General features: G+C 38.3%; 1 protein-coding gene across 1 annotated transcript in view; it reads left to right on the forward strand.

Moving 5' to 3' along the window:
- Window positions 1-18,356, forward strand: part of LOC118803602 (deleted in malignant brain tumors 1 protein-like) — a gene marked incomplete at its 5' end in the record, with an annotated part of 41,803 nt that extends 23,447 nt beyond the window's left edge. The window contains 9 exon segments of the mRNA XM_036564074.1: window positions 1,730-2,037; window positions 2,163-2,474; window positions 7,115-7,438; window positions 10,823-10,828; window positions 16,251-16,565; window positions 16,981-17,286; window positions 17,551-17,622; window positions 17,927-18,241; window positions 18,352-18,356. Of these exon segments, the coding sequence (XP_036419967.1) occupies window positions 1,730-2,037; window positions 2,163-2,474; window positions 7,115-7,438; window positions 10,823-10,828; window positions 16,251-16,565; window positions 16,981-17,286; window positions 17,551-17,622; window positions 17,927-18,241; window positions 18,352-18,356 (1,963 nt within the window).
- Between the last annotated feature and the right edge of the window lie 1,676 nt (window positions 18,357-20,032).

Here is a 20,032-nt window from a genome sequence, read left to right on the forward strand (position 1 = left end):
AAAGCAGTGCATCTGACCACCTGAAAGAACTGTGTGATGATCTTAATCTCTCACAACTGATCACTGATCCAACCAGGCCAAACTTAAAGGATCACTCCAAGTCAACCTTGATTGATCTAATTTTAACTAATAGGAGTGATACAATTACAGCATCAGGAGTCTTTGATCTAGGTTTTAGTGACCATTGCCCAATTATGTGCATCAGGAGCACTCGAATTAAAAAGTGTGGTTCTAGAATGGTGATCAGGAGAAATGTTTAATATTTTAATGAGCAGGCCTTTTACATGATTTTGCACTTAGTAATATTCACTACAGTTCTGAACTTCAGAATGTTGATACAGCACTTAGGCACTTCAGTACAACCTTTCTCTCTGTAGTCAACAAACATGCACCTTTTAAAAACTACAGAATTAAGGATAGATCAAGCCCCTGGTTCTCTAATGAAATATCGTTGCTCCTTAAGGCAAGAAATAATGCCTGGAAACTTGCTAGACAGACAGGGGAGGAATCCCTCTGATTAGGAAAGCTAAATCAGACTACTATTTGAATCTTATTTTTTGGCTCCCAGTCAAATTTTGGAAGGCTGTTAACTCAGTGAAAAATAAGCCCTTATCTTCTGTCCTACCTCACCTGCTCTCTATGTTGATTTATCCAAAGGTTTTGATACTGTTGATCATCCACTGCTGCTAGAAAGATTACACAGCATCGGCTTTGACCACAATGGTATTAAATGGTTTCAGAACTACCTTTCTGGTAGACGACAGCATGTTGCCCTGGGAAGCGTGATTCTAGTCTTCTTCCAGTCACTAAAGGGGTTCCTCAGGGTTCAGTTTTAGGCCCGGTGTTAATTTCAATTTATATTAATGATATTGATTTCACAGTGAAAGACTGTAAAGTACTACACATACACTTTAAAGTGTACTGCAAATTTAGCAAGGGTAGCCATTGAAAAACTGCAGTGCTCCTTTGACACCCTACAAGTCGCACTCCAAAGCCACAAATTAGCCCTAAATGCAGACAAAGTTTATGCTGTTTTCCAGACTGCTCATATTGAAAATATTGAAAATAACATTTTAAATGTTTTAACTATACATGGATTCATTATTGAAAAGTAAATTAGTATAAGTACATCGGCATCTGGCTTGATGAGAAACTTGATTTTAAAACTCAGTAAACTTTCAAATAAACTGAGGCAGAAGCTCAGATTCTTTTATAGACACAAATCTTGTTTTCCTATGCACAGCAGGAAAACCATTGTGGAGGCAACTGTCCTGTCTGTTCTTGATTACAGTGATGTGCTGTACAAAAATGCCTCAGCGAGCACTCTGAAAGCTCTGGACCCTCTTTATCACTCTGCTCTGAGATTCATTATGGGAGATCCATACAGGACTCATCACTGCATGTTATATGAGAGAGTGGGATAATCCTCTCTTTCTGTAAGAAGGGAAACACACTGGCTACTGTTTATCTATAAGGCTCTTGTTGGTCAGATGCCAGAGTATATTACCTCCATGCTCACTGTAAAGGATACACATTACAAAACCAGATGATTTTATTTCACTTGAGGTTCCCCGAGTTTTTGCTGAGCTGGGTAAAACTGCCTTTAGCTATGGTGCACCAGTGAGCTGGAACTCACTAAATGTTGAGTTCTTTGCTCAAGTCTTTTTGTAAACCTTTTATTTTTGTGCATGTTGAATAAAGATTTGATTACATTCCCAACAGGTCACAGAAAGTCCAGACTTACTGATGGTCCTCATTCATGCTCTGGGAGAGTGGAGGTGCTTCATGGAGAGACCTGGTCCACAGTGTGTGATGCTGACTTTGACCAGCAGGATGCAGAGGTTGTGTGCCGAGAGCTGGGCTGTGGGATTCCTGTGGAGGTGCTGGGAGCAGCTGCTTTTGGCAGAGGGGAGGGTCAGGTGTGGTCAGAGGAGCTCCAGTGTAGGGGCAACGAATCTGAGATTTCCCTTTGTCCAACATCATCTTCATTCCAACTCAACTGTACTCATGACAGTGATGTTGGACTAACTTGTTCTGGTTGAGTATAATATTTGAGATTTCCAATATTTTATATTAATTCCTTATGCTTCATGATACAAAAGCAGTTCTTGTGCCTGTGTTTCTGTTTACTTGCTGTTTTAATAAACTCTTTGTGTGTTCAGGTCACACTGGAGCTCGACTGGTGAACGGTTTGGACTGTTCTGGTCGAGTGGAGCTCCAGTACCTCAGTGAGTGGGGCACAGTGTGTGATGGAAGCTGGAATATGAAAGCTGCCAGTGTCCTCTGTGGTCAACTGAAGTGTGGGAGTGCTGTGGCTGTGTTGGGGTCAGACTGGTTTGGGGAGGGGAGTGGCCAGATCTGGGCTGATGTGTTTGATTGTCAGGGGAACGAAACACACCTGTCAAAATGTCCCATTTCATCATGGAGTCGAACTGCATGTTCTCATAAACAGGATGCTGGAGTCATCTGCAGTGGTGAGCTCTTAGAATCATGTACACTATGGTGTGCATTCAGAGTTGGTTACTCATGTCAGTTCAAATTTTGCATTAATAAATATACAAGAAAAAGTATTCATATTGAGACTCATGTTAGATGTGTGCCTAAACTAATTTTCTGAGTGGTGCATTCAGTTTATTGAAATTACATTAATGCGTCTAATGCCAGATTTTTCTTGGAGTCTAAACCTTTCTGTTTTAAACAAGCACTTTCTTTCCCAAATAAATTGAGCAATAGAAAATTGTTGCAAGTCCAAGAACCACCGAAATCAACAAAGGAAAACCAAGCTGTCTAGGTTGTAATCTAGTTCTTTTGGTCCTAACTATAACAATGACACACTGCCTCTTTGTGCTGCAGTTTAAAGAGAGACATATGCACAAGTGGTTAATTCTAGTTGGAAAACCTAACTAAGCTAACTCACTTGCAGTCTGAATCTATGAATCACCTGGAAAGAGGCCAGACCATAGTCATGAGCCCGTATTCATCCAGCTCAAGCTGTGTTCACAACATTGGTCAAGTTGAGAGCCAGGGAGGAGGCCATTGCTGTGTTTTTTTTTTTTATTTAGTTTATTTAAACTGATAAAACAGTCTAAATAACATTAAACAAAAAAGAATTGTATGGATATAGCCTATACAGATAAGAAGTAGGTAAGACAAGTGTGTCATACCATATTAATCACATTTATAAAAGTCTTGCAAAGACTGCTCATGCATTTTTGAATAATAGAATATGTGGTAACACCTCTTTTAAAACTTCTATATATAATGCATTATAAATGCATTTATAAAGTGTTTTGTGACATGGCATAAGCTTGTGTTATTACTCTTAAATAGTTGTAATTATATACATAACACTTCATAAAGCAAGGGTATATTGCTAAAGTTGGGGCATTTGGCAAAGTTTGGAAACATATGCTGCCATCCTGACAACGTCTTTTTCAGGGAAGGCCTTGATTATTTTAACAAGACAATGTCAAACCACATTCTGCATGTATTACAACAGCATTGTTCCATATTAATAGAGTCCGGTGCTAAACTGGCCTGCCTGCAGTCCAGGCTTGTCACCACTGGAAACATTTGGCAAATTACGAAATTAAAAATACAACAAAGGAGACCCGCGAAATGTTGAGCAGCTGAAATCCAATATTGAATAAGAATGAGAGAACATTTCACTTTCAAAACTACAGCAGTGTCTCCTCAGTTCCCAAACACTTACAGAAGGTTGTTAAAAGAAGAGGTGATGAAACACAATGGTAAACATGTCCCTGTCCCAACTTTTTTGAAACGTGTTGTTGGCATCAAATTCAAAATGGGCATATATTTTTCAAAAAACAACAAAATTTCTCAGTTTCAAAATGTGATATGTTGTCTTTGTAGTATGTTCTTTAAAAATATGGTTTACATGATTTGCACATCATTGCATCCTATTTTTATTTACATTCTGCACAGCATCCCAACTTTTTTGGAAATGGGGTTGTAAAATCACTGCACACAATCTAACACTTGATAGGGCTTTATATGTAAGGCCATTACAGGTTATAAATGAAGTAATTTTTCTTTTTTTAAATGTGCTGTTTTAAATGTGAAACAATTTTCACTTCAGTACATTACACTTTATGGAGCACTATAAACACTCTTTACATGTTTTTGGTGAAGTGAGATAATTGCATTCCAACTGGTAATGCAGAATACACAAAATTTGAAACTGTGTGTTTAGTATTACAAAGATAATTTAAAATAAATAAAAACAATTCTCTTTCTGTTTTCAATATTTAGAGAGAATGCCATTGACGGGTCTATCTTACGCACTAACAGATGTATATATAGCTGCTCTATCTGCCATTGCTTTGTTAGCCCCCTTTTACCCTGTTCTTCAGTGGTCAGGACTCCCATGGACCCTCACAGAGCAGGTACTATTTGGGTGGTGGATCATTCTCAGCACTGCAGTAACACTGACGTGGTGGTGGTGTGTTAGTGTGTGTTGTGCTGGTCTGAGTGGATCAGACACAGCAGTGCTGCTGGAGTTTTTAAACACCTCAGTGTGACTGCTGTGCTGAGAATAGTCCACCAACCATAAATATCCAGCCAACAGCGTCCTGTGGGCAGCATCCTGTGACCACTGATGAAGGACTAGAGGATGACCCACACAAACTGTGCAGCAGCAGATGAGCTGTTGTCTCTGACTTTACATCTACAAGGTGGACTGACAAGGTAAGAATATCTAATAGAGTGGACAGTGAGTGGACACAGTGTTTAAAAACTCCAGCAGCACTGCTGTGTCTGATCCACTCGTACCAGCACAACACACACTGACACACCACCACCACGTCAGTGTTACTGCACTGCTGAGAATGATCCACCACCCAAATAGTACCTGCTCTGTGAGGGTCCATGGGAGTCCTGACCACTGAAGAACAGGGTAAAAGGGGGCTAACAAAGTATGCAGAGAAACAGATGGACTACAGTCTGTAACTGTAGAACTACAAAGTGCACCTATATAGTAAGTGGAGCGGATAAAATGGACAATAAGCATAGAAACAAGGGTCATAATGTTATGTCTGATCGGTGTATATTCTTGTGTTATGCATATAACTATAACTGCTTGTAAGCAATTATACAAGCTTAGACTAGCAATTCTCAGAAATTATATATGCCATATAACACCTTATAAATGCATTTATAAAAGATTATGTATACAGGATTTATACCATTAACTGATCATTAATAGTTATAAACAAATCAATAACTGGAATTTGATAATGTACAAATGTACATGTTTCATACAGGAATGTACACAATAAAATGTTGAATTTATGATGTTTTACCTCATTCACTGATTCAGAAAAATCGGTGAATGAGGAAATGTGCAAATTATTGTTTCTTGGATGATTTATGTCTGCTGTGGTTTTAATCCTTCTGTCATCTAAATTACTAAATCAAAACAGTAATATCAACTGGAGAACAAAAAATCACTGATAACTCAGCATATTTTCTTTAGTCATTAACAGTAATTGCATGATATTACTAATACTTCATCATTAGCTAGCAGTATTTGTGCTCCTTAGTAAAGCGGTAGTCCTCCCAACAGTGATTACATGTAAATTCATTAACGATCATTGTGAAAGCATGAGTAATTAACAGGAATAATGTGTTATGAATACTTTGTCAGTAGTTACGGGGAAAGTAGCAATAATTTTCTTAATATTTACCATGTTTGTTAATGATTTGTTCCATGAGTAGTTAATATGGTCGTTTATAATCTGTTCCCAGTTACTACTATATTAGTTAATTTTAATTTTAGTAATCTGGCCACCCTATTAAAGTACTTTATCTGTTAACTATGGGAACAAGTAGATAGATAAAAATAGATAGATAAATAGAGTACTTTAAAAAGTAGATAGATAAAGTATCTATCTAAGTAATTCCTTCTCATGCTCGTTCATTAGTGATGAAACATAATGCATTATTGGTTTCAGACTGTTATTATATTTGTTCATGATTTGTTCATGCATAGTTATTAGGTTTTAGGGAACCATATCGTGTTACCAAATAATTTGTGTTTTACATTTGTGAGCAATAATTGCCAACATAACTTTAATATGCTGTTGACTTCTAGCATGAGCTGTTTGATGATTGACCCATGCTCGTAGTTGGATCACTAGCAACGGTATTTTATTTAATAGTATCTGGTTTGCTCAGCTACTTTCAAACAAAAGTTCATACAGTTCCTATCCTTAAACCTATATAATGGTCCTCCACTCATTTATCTCCAAAATGCTGACAGCATCAATGCAAATGCAGGACTTAACAAAAACAGATAAACAGTTAAAAAACACATTACGTCTCTAACTAGACACATCAGTGTGTTCAGCTGGAGCCAACACATTTTGGGTTACCATAAGATTAAATATGTCAAAATATTCCTGTGCTCAGTTACGGAAAACACATTGCGTGTCACTTTTAACACAGAAAGTCTTAAATCAGAAAACAATATGACACAAAAAATGTAAAACAGGTAACATGAGTGTGTTATTTTTAAGACATTGCTTTTTGAGTGTACTCACTTAATCACAGTCTCTTTCACGATCATTCCAGGAATCTCATCAAAAATGTAGCTCTCACTATCTCTCATCATTATGGACTACCATTATAAAAACATGTTCTTTTCCAGTTTCATCACGATATAATAATATTTTGTTTTAAAATGTACCTGCTTTGTTCGAGATATAGCAATTATGGCACTCTTTCTCTTAAGAGGGGCAGTTTGGAAAATGAAAAGGAATATAGTAGAACTTGATAAAATGTGCTTCTTTTGATTTACCCACTCTTGTAATGTCAATGTTGTAATTTTTGTTCACTTGCTATGGCCACCCAATGGCCAACCCATTTATACAGTCCTAAAATCACCACTGATGGCAAGTGGAAATTCAGTATTATCTCCTCACCATACATCCATAACTGAACTTTGAATGTGAGCCGGTGCTCTCCAAAAGAACAGTATGTTTCATTTACAATTATCTAAACTTCTTATGTTGTAAACAAAATGTAAAGTACTGTCAACAAAGCCTCACAAAGTCAGCAAAAATCAATTATATTTTGTGGTAAATGTTCCCTTCAGGTTCCTCTCTGGTGTTTCATGAGGGGCGAGTGCGGTTGTCTGGAGGGATGGAGTGTGAGGGGGAGGTGGAGGTATACTTCATGCAGGACTGGAGGAGAGTTCTGCTGGACTCCTGGAGTGAGTCTGAGGCCTCTGTGGTCTGCAGACAGCTGGGCTGTGGCTCTGTGTTCAGCTTCTTCAGCTCCTCTCCATCCAGTCCTGAACACAGTCACATGTGTGTGACGGGTTTCAATTGTTCTGGGAGTGAAGCTCATCTGGGGAACTGCAGCAGAGCACAAGCAGTCAACTGCAGCTCCAGAGAACAGCTCTCAATCACCTGCTCTGGTAGGAATTTTGGAATTATTTTGGAACACCTTAATATAACACACTGTAAAAAATATACATCATCGCAATCATTTCTGCAATTATCATCAGAATAACGTGTTACAATTGCAAAAGTTAGTAAATACTTGGAAAATACATACTAAATACCCATTTCTGGTGCATTAACACATTGATATACATACATGAAATGTAACTTAAATAGTAAAAAAATAATTCTTGATGTTTCAATTTTCATACAGTTGTTTAAACCAACAAATAAATCAACGAATGTTTTAATCTAGTGCAGTCACTGCTGTACGGGACCAAGTAAACATCAAGTAACATCATAACATTCCTCATATTGATATGTGCCACAAACTCATCTTTTAGCCAAGTACTTATTAAATACAACAAAAATCTGATAATACACATACATTTCCTTTCAATCCACCTCCTTTCAAGACATCATCTGGTACTTACAGAGGAAACTACAGGTATGTTAGCCTGATCTTTTAAAGGTGGGATGGTCAATATTCCAATTGTCTCACTATTACAAATAACCAGGCCACATATGTAGAACATGATGAAAAATCATTATTTACATAATGTCATCAACACAAGCGTAGTACATACGGAAAAATGTGTGTTGTGAAGCTGTCTTCCAGCTATCAATGCATACATGCTAATAGGCTAGATATGGTTGAAGTCGCCTGAGGAAAAACAAATCTAATTGCAACTTAAATCCAAGTTTATTTTTGGCATAGAAGTGGTGCCATTTATACACAATAAATTATTTGTGTTGTTTCTACAGTATTATTAATCTATTTTCTACAGTGTTTCATTGTTTTCACACATTACTGCGTAAATACTTTACTGTGTATCTAAAAATAGTATTAATTCCTTACTGTACATCTGAATACAACAATATTAACTGACAGTTAAAAAATAGCTCTGATAAAAAGTGGATGTAAATAGCTTAACTAAATCTAGTTTTACCATACAGCATTTCTTTAATCAGCTTTTTCAACAGGAAACCGACTTAGCTAATGGTATTCATCAACTCAGTAGTTTCTAGCAGAATAACAGTGTTGCAGTTTTACTTTATATTTTTATTGAATATGTGAGGGCTTGTCCTTCTGTAAAGCATATCATCTTGCAAATGTCCAGGACATTGCGTCTCATACTCAAGCCTCAGCATTTTATATTGGGTAACTGCCAACTGGTGAAACAGAACATTTTAGTCTTGCCCTCAAAATTGAAGTGATGTACACAGTAATGATGTACACTGTAATGTGTGTTGTCAGTCCATAGAGATAATATCAAAATGTATCAAATATGTCAAAGAACACAAGGAATCCTGCCAACATGTTGTGGGATTTCACATGCGCTTATAATTTTGCTGCCATTACCTTACAATCCCACATCTATCAGCTATTCAAAGCTTACATTTCCTAAGCTTAAATGGCTCAGAGGTCAATATGTCATGCTAGATTCAGGTTTTTACCTTTATTTTTACATCTGTATCAAGATTATGGCAGTGTATAATTTCATAATACAGATGGCAAGAAAACTGGATGCCTTTTTAAAAACTGCAAAAATAATTTAAAATTGCATATGTAAACCAGGAATGACTGTTTGCCAAAATTGTAACTAACTTGACTTAACTTTACCAAATTTCTCTTCTTTTTCTCTTTTGTTCCTACTTTTTGTAGGGAATTGGTGATTGGCACTGTTTTTTTAACATGAAGCTATATTCACATTATATGCTTTATTGCTTCATAATGATTCCTGTTCGATCATTCTACCTTGAAGGTTTATATTCATGACCCATATCTGTCATTGGTGTGAAAATATATTGGCCCTTAAAGGAAAGTATGCACACATTTTCCAAATAGATATGAAAATGCCTTGAAACCTTGAAAAGCAGCTTTAACCTTGTACCGTTAGAGTGGGCAGATGGGACTCATTAGCTTGAGAATGCAGCCCACCTAAGAGAAGGAAATCTCTGATTTTAAACCTTCTTTGCCTTGCGGAGTCCCTCAGTTTTGGAGTTGTTATCAACCTCGCTCTGGAAAACACCAGAAATGACACTGTGTGTCTACACCAGACAGAACAAAAGAAAAATGAAAATGTCCAGCCCTCAAGCCAGGCTCTTGGAATGTAAGGACCATGATGTAAGATGTGAGTGACACTCGCAAGACCCCAAAGTTTGCCTTGCCTACCCGACACTGACATCAGTTCCTATGGGACACCATACTGCAATGTCCACCTTTCGTAGGAAGTGCACTGGTTCGAAGCCCACTGATGTCCCTTGACTGGAAAGAAGAGGTTCTCTCCCAGTGAGAAGAACTTGCAAGTACTCCAGTCTGCTCAGAGCCTCATGCAGTGGGCTCCCAGGCAGTGTGTCAGTGATTACTGGCCCCAACTCTGCTCCAAGATCCAGGAGGATTTGAACACTGGTAACACCTGAGGGATGCACAATGAGATCAAGCTGGCCATCTGTCCATCACAAAGCAACACTGCCCCACTAAAGTCATCCACAGGTGAAGTTATAAAGGACCAAACTAACTAGATGGAATGTTAGGTAGAACATTATTCAGAGTTTGATGCCAGAGAGACAGGGGACACAGAAAACTTTTAACATACTTGAGGCTGCCACAGTGTCCAAACTTGATGCTAAGCCCACCTTTGAGTAAAAAAAAAGACCCAGGAAAAGATAACATTCCCATTGAACTCCTCAAATGTGCCAAGAGTACCCTCAATCCAGAGTAGCATGGAATCCTCCTTCAGTGTTAGAGAGGAGACAGCATACCACAAGACATGATGGATACCAATATTGTCACCAACTACGAGAACAAGACTGACAAAGAATGACTGTAACAACTGTAATCTCCCTTCTCAACACTGTGGGGAAGCTATTTGCATATGTTGCCCTGAAGAGGCTCCAAGTTCTTGCAGAAAGAGTGTACCCTGAATGTCAGAGCTGAACAGTTCAGATATGGTTTTCTCCTTTAGAGAAGCGCAAGAAAAGTGGAGGCAGCAGAATAAATCAGCATACATTGTCTTCATTGAACTGACCAAGCCGTTTAACCTGATGATCAGAAAATACCTCTTTGAGATCCTGGCTAAGATTGGCTGCCCCCAAATTCTGCTTAGTATCATCAGGTCATTCCATGAAGACACAAAGTGGAAGCATTGTGTACAGCAGCTCCACATCCAAGCCCTTCAACATTCTCAGCAGGGTAAGGCAGAGATGTGTCCTGGCAACAAGAAAGTTTGGCACCGGTTTTGCAGTTCTGCTCAAATTGTGTGTGGAACTGCCACAGAGGCCATCTTTCTTCACATAAGATTAGAATCTCTTCAAATTTTAAAGACTAGAGAAGAGCAGACAAGACAAGAGCAGAGACCAAGGTGCTGATGAAATGCCTCAGAGATTTCCTTTTATCCCAACAATGTAGCTGTCCCCATTTATACTCAGCAGGCACTGCAGCTGCTCATGACACACTTTGTAAATACTTACAAGAAGTTTGGCTTGAAGATGACACAGGTGATAGGTCATTGACATTGAGCCATCTATCAGCATTTGTGACTATGAACTGGACTTTTCCCATGGGTTTGTATATCTGTGCTTTATATTCTCAGACAAAATGTCACTTGAATGCAAAATCAATAAGTGCATTGGAAAAGCTGCCACTCACACCCAGCATTTTGCAGTTGCCCACAAGGAGTCTGGCCTTGATCAATTTGAAAAAGAAGACACAGGTGATAGGTCAAGACATCGACATTTAGCCTCCTATCAGGATTCTCAACTACAAAGTGGATGTTGTCCATGAGTTTGCGTATCTGGGCTTAACAATCTCAGACAGCCTGTCACTTGAAAGCAAGATCAACAAGTGCATTGAAAAAGCTGCTACAATATTTGCAAGGCTAAATAGGGAAGTCTGGGCTTAAAACAAGCTTATTGTGTTCAGTGGGCATGTTTCAAGCCCAGACTTTCCACATCTTTCCATGTAATGCACAAATAAGATCTCCATTCTTTTCTGTCAGCTGGGAATGTCACAGTAAATATGGCAACTCCAAAGCTTAAAATTCAATTGAAATTTATTATAAACACATTATTCAGTAAATAGTACTTTGCCAAATAAGAACTCTTTTGAATTAGATATAATCTCTATTGGGTCATTTTATACATATTTTAAATACTTATAATTATATATTTGATCATACAGAATTGTGATCTATTAATGTAGTCCTTGCTCACCTATGAATTTACAGATTTTATAGTTATAGATATTATAGTAGATTGTTTTTTACATTTACATTGTAATCAAAAAACATTATTTCATTGTTTAACCATTATGGTGTTTTAAAGAGCATTCACTAATTAAAGAGCTTAAAGAGATTTCAACAACCTCTAGGTTAATTATTTTTCAAACTTTTTTTTTTAAAAGGTAATGACACAAATTTAAAAAATGACTGACAGATATAGACATTAATACTGTTTTATTGCAATAATTTGTTATTTTGCAGTTAAGTTCTTTGATATGTATGTTTTCTGCTCCACAGGAGCTAACATCGTTCCTGTCCAAAGAAAAACAAGTATCTCCAAAATGGTCAGTTTACAGGAGAGGGCAAAAACACTCTTACCTTTCAATGTAAGTTAATGTAAAAAGGTTTCATTCCAAGTGATTTTTGAGCATTTCTATTTGTCCAATCATCAATCAATCAACAATCAATAAAATTTTCACATGACATAAAGGACAGCTGGAGTGTTGAAATGTTGTAGAAAAATAAAAATGGACAAAAATGGAGATACATGGTTTTCTTTGGACAGCGACGATATGTTTGTAAAATTAAAAAAGAAAATACTGCTTTCCCTTATAATATAGGCTTACTCTTGGTAATTCTACCAAATCATTAAATATAATGTAATTTACAGCTCAAAGAAATTGGTCTAATTAGTTTTATAGCACTTTAAAGGGCACTGTAATTCGTTTGAAAGTATGCTAAAAAGTATTAAGTTTAACAGTAATTTTACCATAGTATGAAATACAGCAGCTTTCTTGGATAATTGTTGCCATTAAGTTACTAATATTTTAACAATAAACCTTTACAGTGTGTGAAGAGCAGAAAAGTTTAAAACAGTTAAGAGGAGGGAAATCTATTTGAATATTATAAATAACTAAATAAATAAACATAACAAAATAGATACGTTTGTAACGGTTATTGCAATTTTAATCTGATTATGACTCTGATTAGTATTGCTTAAACTAAAGTAGGTTAGCGTAACTTGGATTTTGTTTAAAGTCTACAGACCAATGCAAGGAAGAGACAGACACTCGTGCCGAGGATGCTTTTATCAAAGTAACTTTATTGGCTAGATATGACACTACGACTGGATAACTTGGTTAATAGACAAAAGGAAAGAAATAAAAACAAGGGGGAAAGAAATAAAAACAAGGGAATGGCTCAGGCAATGTAACTTATTTCACAGTGTAAAGTGGTAGGCAGAAGTGGTGGAGGTCACTCCTTGGGAAGAGACTCGGTCCTTACGGACAAAGGATCTATAGGGCCACTTAACCTAACTAGCATATATCTAAAAGGGGAATTCTTATCAAATGAAATAGCGTCGAACCTTGACTGCACAAATGAAAGATAGCCAGCCTTACTCTGAAGTCGAGAGACAGGACTGCAGCTCCTCTGAGATGGGTCGCTTGAGGATTGGCTGGAGTTTGCACGCGGGGCGTTCCTTCGCTGGCCCTGGAGTCTTGGTGGGACTTCACCCAGGCGTGGTTTCTCTGCAAGCGCCTTCACAGGGACTTCCCCCTTTGTTCCCTCTAGACTTGAAAGGCTTAGTTAGATTAAACCCACAGTTTCAGATCATTGAATTAAGCACCTAAACCACACTGACAAATCCTAACATTTGTGCATCAGCCTACAGTTTTCCTCCACATTACCTGAAACAACTATTATAAAGGTAGAAATAGTCTTACAGGTAACCCTTTAGGATGTCTTTCCATGGCAGGGGATTTAACACAGTAAAATCATCACTTCAAAGAATAAACAAGTAAAATCAAGTAAAAGAGGATAGTGAGATAGAGGGATAGATATAATACATGAAAAGAAACTCTAGGTGCATACTTAGTGTTCTAAAATCACTACTTAAATGGTTATTTTAGTAACTTTCAGACAGTTATCCTACACATTCCTAACGTCTGGTAAAATAAAGGAGAATACACACTTTAAGTCACTGGGTACACAAATACAAGCACCATCTCTTGAAGATTGGATAGTGTTGATAGTCAAACATGCATATCAATGAGTGTTCCTGGGGTCCTTTGTGGGCAACAGTCCTTACGGTGGTGATGTGGTACTTCATGTTTTCGCACCTTGGGGTGCTGTGGGTCCATGTTTGAGGTCCTCAGGGGAATTTTTAGAAAGTCTTAGATATTCAGTTCCGACTGTCATAACAGTTCTGTTTTTGGTATGTCTGGTTTAGTTAAAATAAAATAAGTCCTAATTGAAGAAACCCGGATTTATTTGAAGTCTACAGACCAGGGCAAGGGAGAGAAACGCTCGCACCAAGGATGCTTCAGAAAAGGGAATTTATTGGCGAAATATCAAACTACTTTTGGACTACATTCAATGATAAACAATAGAAAATGAAACCAGAAAACCAAACAAAACAAAGTGATAGTAATGAAAGACAAAATAGCTCAAGTAAGCTAAGAGTGATTCACGGCTAAATGGTATGAGGCAGTGTGGTTTGGGGAGTCGCTTGGGAGAGCCTCTAGAGATTTAACTTAAGCCTGGACGGGAATAACTATATGGCTGGATGTACCGGGCCCTGACTGCAAATTGATGGTTCCAGCTTACGTGGGAGTCGGGGGCTGATTTCAGGAGGGGTCGTCACAGGACAGACTCGATCGAAGGCTGGAGCTCACGTGGTGGTTCCTCTCCTAGCTGGCCGTGGATGCTGCGTCTCCGTGTGGGCACGTGCCTTTCCGTCAGTGATTGGGCGGAGGCGTCTCGTGGTCGTCTGACAGTGGAGCTTGGGCGGCCTTTCGAGGGTCGATCTGTTCACAGATCAGTGCGTGGCTCTGGGTGCGATGCTGGGTCTCCGTGGCGTCTGAACCTCTCCTACTCCGCTGGCGAGGTTCAGGTTGCAATCAGGGTTCTGAGGCTGGTGGTACCAATTTAACTAACTACCTCTCTTTAGCAGAATCGAAAGTTATGGATATATTCTCCCGGGCCAGACAAGAAATATCCACCTTCCTTCTCTGAGGGTGGTTCAAACTTAAGGTGTGTAGACGAACAGGCAAGTTACAAAACAAACAAAGGTTTCAGATCTGCAAATTTAGCATCCTAATACTTCTGACCTGTCTTTCTGACCGAGGCCGGCACAAACTTAGAAACTTTTGTTGCGAACGCAGGAGCTCCCGAAATTTTGCGGTGCACTCTAGTTTTGCTCGGCTGGAGGCCCTACCCTTTGGAGGTGGTGCCAGAGTGCTGATAGGTTGACTAGCTTGTTTCTCACTCTGATTGGTTGTGCATAATTTGAGGAATACCTTCCCCAAAATCACTGCCTCCTTTGTTTCAGCTAGTTTAAACAAAGAAAAAGAACATTTCTATATCATCCAATTGGTTTAACTTTCAAAATCAAGGAATGAACAATTAGGATATTCAGGCATGTTTCTAAGAGAGAGTTTAACCCTTGTTACCTGATACACAATACATGTCAAAGAACACAGGTACTATTTGCCTATCATCTCTGAACATGACCCATTGCATGAAAAAAATAAAATCAACAAAAAGGAAAGGAACAAAGGAAGAAACGAAAAGAAAACCACATTCAGGATACATATTGGTCAATGGTCTAAACTCATAGCAATTAAATGGTTGGGTCTGACTGTTATCAAGGTTATACTCTACGTATTTCTAGCACTTAACGATAGAAAAAGATACAGGTAATATTTAGGTACTACCCGATAACAAGATTAATACCACAAGTAGTATTACTTACAGATCATAGAAACGTCGATAATCAAGTAAACAAAGCACAAAGTTTCTGGCTTCTTATAAGCACAAGTCCTTATGGTGGTGATGTGGTAATTTGCGGTTTCACCCCTTGCTGTGGGTCCATGCTTGAGATCCCTAGGGAATTTAGAAAGTTGGAATTTTGCCGTCCAAAGTCGTACAAATTCCATTTTGGTATGTCTAGTTTAGTTAAAAAGAGTTCTAACGAATGGTTGCAGTATGCAGTGGACATATACCTTAGAACTGTACTTTCTGTTACTTAAGATAAAAAGTTGTCCACAGTGCTTTGGAGAGGCATCTGCCACATTCCAGAGCAAGTGTCCTGTTTTTCTGCTGGGTGAAGGGAGAGGACTGCTGGTTCTTGATTCGGTTGTAAATTCTGCTAAGTCTGGGTTGGGGTATCAAGCTTGACAGATTTACACCTCCAATCAGTCTTGCTGGAGCCAGAAGGCCCTTAACTTTGGGTAAACACTCAGCTAGAGTTGAAATTCCAGCCATTGTTCGCTACACATTTTAAGAATTAAATGAATAGTGGCATATAAAACCTAGTACAGATCAAATTAGTCAAAGTAAGTTGACAAATTTTAAAGTGAACATTACCTTTTTTTTTTTTTACAGTTTAGAAAAAACAAGTATAACACAACTGTATGAGGTTTTCAGATATATACATTTCTTACTTTTATAAAATCTGAGCTGAATGCCATCCACCCTGGCTACCTTAGGTATTATCATACTTAGACTTTGCTTTGAAAATCTGTTTCTTTGTATGAGGCTTTGTGTGTATTTATAATTTTAGCTCACAGCTCCATCAGGCTGGTTGGTTCTGGGGGAGACTGTGCAGGAAGGCTGGAGGTTTTCCACAGTGGCTCATGGGGGACAGTGTGTGATGACTTGTGGGATATTAAGGATGCGCAGGTGGTCTGCAGACAGCTGCAGTGTGGAGTGGCCCTCAGTGCTCTGGTACCAACCCAGTTTGGACCTGGAACTGGACCCATATGGCTGAATGAGGTGGAGTGTGAGGGGAACGAGACATCCCTGTGGAACTGCAAATTTCAGCTGTGTGGAGAGGATGAATGTGGACACAAGGAGGAAGTAGGAGTCGTGTGCTCAGGTAAAGTGTGATGACAACTGCTGTTCTTGGATTTTTAAGTGTATTCATTTATTTTTAAAGTGTTGATTTATATTCAAACATCTAAGATTAGCATAGGCAGTGTTTGAACATGCACCTTATTGTTACTGTTATTAAAGGAAACCTTGTGTCTCTGAAGTGGTTACTCAAAAAAAAAACATCCATTAATTTAATTTAAAAAAAAAGGAAAAATGTATCTAAAAGGTTTCAATTAGTCCATTCACATTAAATGTTAACACAATGCAAAGGACACATATTCACAAATGCCATTAAGAAAGTTAATTAAATATTTATGTGAAAATGCATTCCTAATTTGCTTTTTTGAATTTAAAACATTACACTATGTTGACTCTGAAATACCTGCAATATGTAATATAAAGCATCTTTCTCTCACCAGAGTTTAAAGAGATCAGACTCACAGAGGGCTGTGAGGGGAATCTGGAAGTGTTCTACAATGGAACCTGGGGTAATGTGTGTGTAAATGGGATGGATGAAGAAACAATAAGTTTGATCTGTCAAGAGCTGAACTGTGGAAGATCAGGCAGTTTGAGCCAAACCAAAGCAAGAGTGGAATCAGCTCCTAACTGGCTGGATGATCTGAAATGTAGGAAACACGACTCCACTCTGTGGCAGTGTCCATCTTCACCCTGGGGACAGAACCAGTGTGATAATCACAATGAAGTGGCTCAGATTACCTGCTCAGGTAGGCAGTTCAGTTTTATTATTTATTGTAAGTTTTATTACACACTTCTATAACCTAAGAGATTTTAAGGGATATAAAACATCCGCCGCTCCATCACATTTACCATGAGTAGATTTTTTTAAAAATAAAAGTAGACATAAAGAGGTGAAGTGAATGAAACTGGCAGAAAATGTTCAAAACTTAAAAGTTAAATGTCTCCAAAGTTAAATTTGTAAGTGAAACAGATCAGTGGTTTATAAAGAAAGTCTTTTTCCACACTCTCAGGGGATGGAGAAAGCCTTGCACTGCAAAACCATCTGAAATGCTCCTCATTTCGTAACCAAAGACAGTGCTCAAGTAAGTACACCTAACAACACAGTTCAGTATTTAAGTCTTAAGTGTTCATGCACTCCAAAGATTAGTCCACATCAATAATTTATGCAGTAATTTGTTTTACTGTCAGACTCATCTAAGCTTCAATTCTGTAACTGTTTACCCCAGATATTCCTTGACATATTAAAAGTACTTAATAATTAATTGATAAATAAATTAATTAATCAATTAATTAATACAGACTTATTTATAATTGATATATAGTTATTGATTGTTGTGCTGCAGTAGTTAAACTTTTGTGCTGTATCGTGTGATGTGTGTGATGTAGATCACCTGCCTCTCAGGCTGAGGGGAGGAAAGGGAAGCTGCTCTGGGAGGCTGGAGGTGTATCATAACGCTGAGTGGGGGTCTGTCTGTAATGATCTGTGGGACATCAGAGATGCTCAGGTGGTCTGCAGGCAGCTGGGCTGTGGGTTGGCGCTGAGTGCTGATGGGAGTGCTGTCTTTGGTGCTGGTGAAGGGCCTATCTGGCTGAGCAGAGTGAAGTGTAGAGGGAATGAGATTCACCTGTGGGACTGTCCTCATTCCCTGAAGAACCACACTGACTGCTCCCACAGGCAGGACGCTGGAGTCACCTGTGCAGGTCAGAGGAGTCTGATAACTTTCAGGGTTGTAGATCAAACCAACATTTTACTCCTGGAGTTTTTTTCAAGGCAACCACAATTCTTTTTATCATGTCTATTTATTTTACAGTATAGACAATAAAGGTAAAGAATAAAGAACAAAATACAACCAACATTATGAACAGAACACAATGTGCAGAGAATGTTAAATAGCCTAGAAAGGGCTTGTACAAAGTATGAAAAAGGAAGGTTAAAAAAGGAAATAATTAATAAAAAAACATTTAAAAAACAGACAACACAAACATCAAAACAAATGTGTATCTAATCTTTAATTACTACGTAGTTACTCATTAACAATGCATGTAACAGTAATGTAACTTGTGATGTGTTCTTGTCATGTTACATGACCATGTCACAACACAAGCATACTACTTTAGCTAGCAGTGTCAGTGATCACATAGTGTAGGTAATTGCACAATTGCTGTTACAATCAGAAAAGTCTTCTTAGATTATGTAAATATGTGTAAAAAAAAAAGTTTGTTAGTATAAAAGGAGATGACTTTTAATCTGTTTTTGAGGCTGATAAGACCAGTTTTTATATGAGGTGATAGGCAGTTCTACATTGAAAGTCCACAATGAAAGAGTATAAAACAGAGGTGCTCAGTCCTGGTCCTGTAGATCTTTCTTCCTGCAGAGTTCACATTCAACATATCTGGAGCACCTGTCAGATAATCAGATGCACCTGAAAGCCTTCAATACCTGGATCAGGTGCGATAAATTCCATGATGAGTCCATCTGTTTCTGTGCTTTGTTTGTTATCCCACCTTTACTGCTTTCATCAATGCTCAGGACCTCCACAAGACCACCACATAGCAGGTGTTTTTTGGGTGGTGGATCATTCTCAGCACTGCAGTGACACTGATGTGGTGGTGGTGTGTTAGTGTGTGTTGTGCTGATATGAGTGGATCAGACACAGCAATGCTGCTGGAGTTTTCAAACACCTCAGTGTCACTGCTGGACAGATAACTAACCAAAAACATCCAGCCAACAGTGTCCTGTGACCTCTGATGAAGGACTAGAGAATGAATATTACAAACCGTGCAGCAGCAGATGAGCTATCTTCTCTGGCTTTACATTGATAGACCATAGACCAACGAGGTAGGACTGTCTAATAGAGTGGACACAGTGTTCAAAAACTCCAGTAGCACTTCTCTGTCCAATCCACTCATAACAGTGCAACACTCACTAACATGCCACCTCTATGTCAGTATCACTGCAGTGCTGAGAATGATACACGATCCAAATAATGCCTACTCTGTGGTGGTTCTTTGGGGGTCATGACCATTGGTGAATGGGGTAATGGTTGGATAAATTATGCAAAGAAGCAGATGAACTGCAGCCTGTAATTGTAGAACCACAAATTGCATCTATTTGGTAACTGAAGTTGACAATGACAAAGGATTGTGCTCAGTGGGGGTCGCTAAACCTGGGTTGCACTGTGCATCAATATACATTCTTGATTATTCTTAAAATGAAAGATAATATTAATCTGGAAAGCAGCTGCATTATATTAGTAGTCAGGCTAAGGCCCTACTGTTATATGTCATTGTAAGAGAGTTTGAGGTTGTAGCCCTCTTGTTCCAATACAGCTTTTATAGGTCACTTGTAAAACTTCTAAAGAGTTTATGAGTAATAGATATAAAGGCTAATTACAATCTAGAATTATAGCTGTATTTATCACCATACTTTTAAAAAACGTTCTTAGATATTTGTTTGGTTATCTTTTATGTTTCTTATCATGAAAGGCAGAA

This window comes from Colossoma macropomum, unplaced genomic scaffold (genome assembly GCF_904425465.1).
Source record: "Colossoma macropomum unplaced genomic scaffold, Colossoma_macropomum, whole genome shotgun sequence".
Lineage (NCBI taxonomy): Eukaryota > Metazoa > Chordata > Actinopteri > Characiformes > Serrasalmidae > Colossoma > Colossoma macropomum.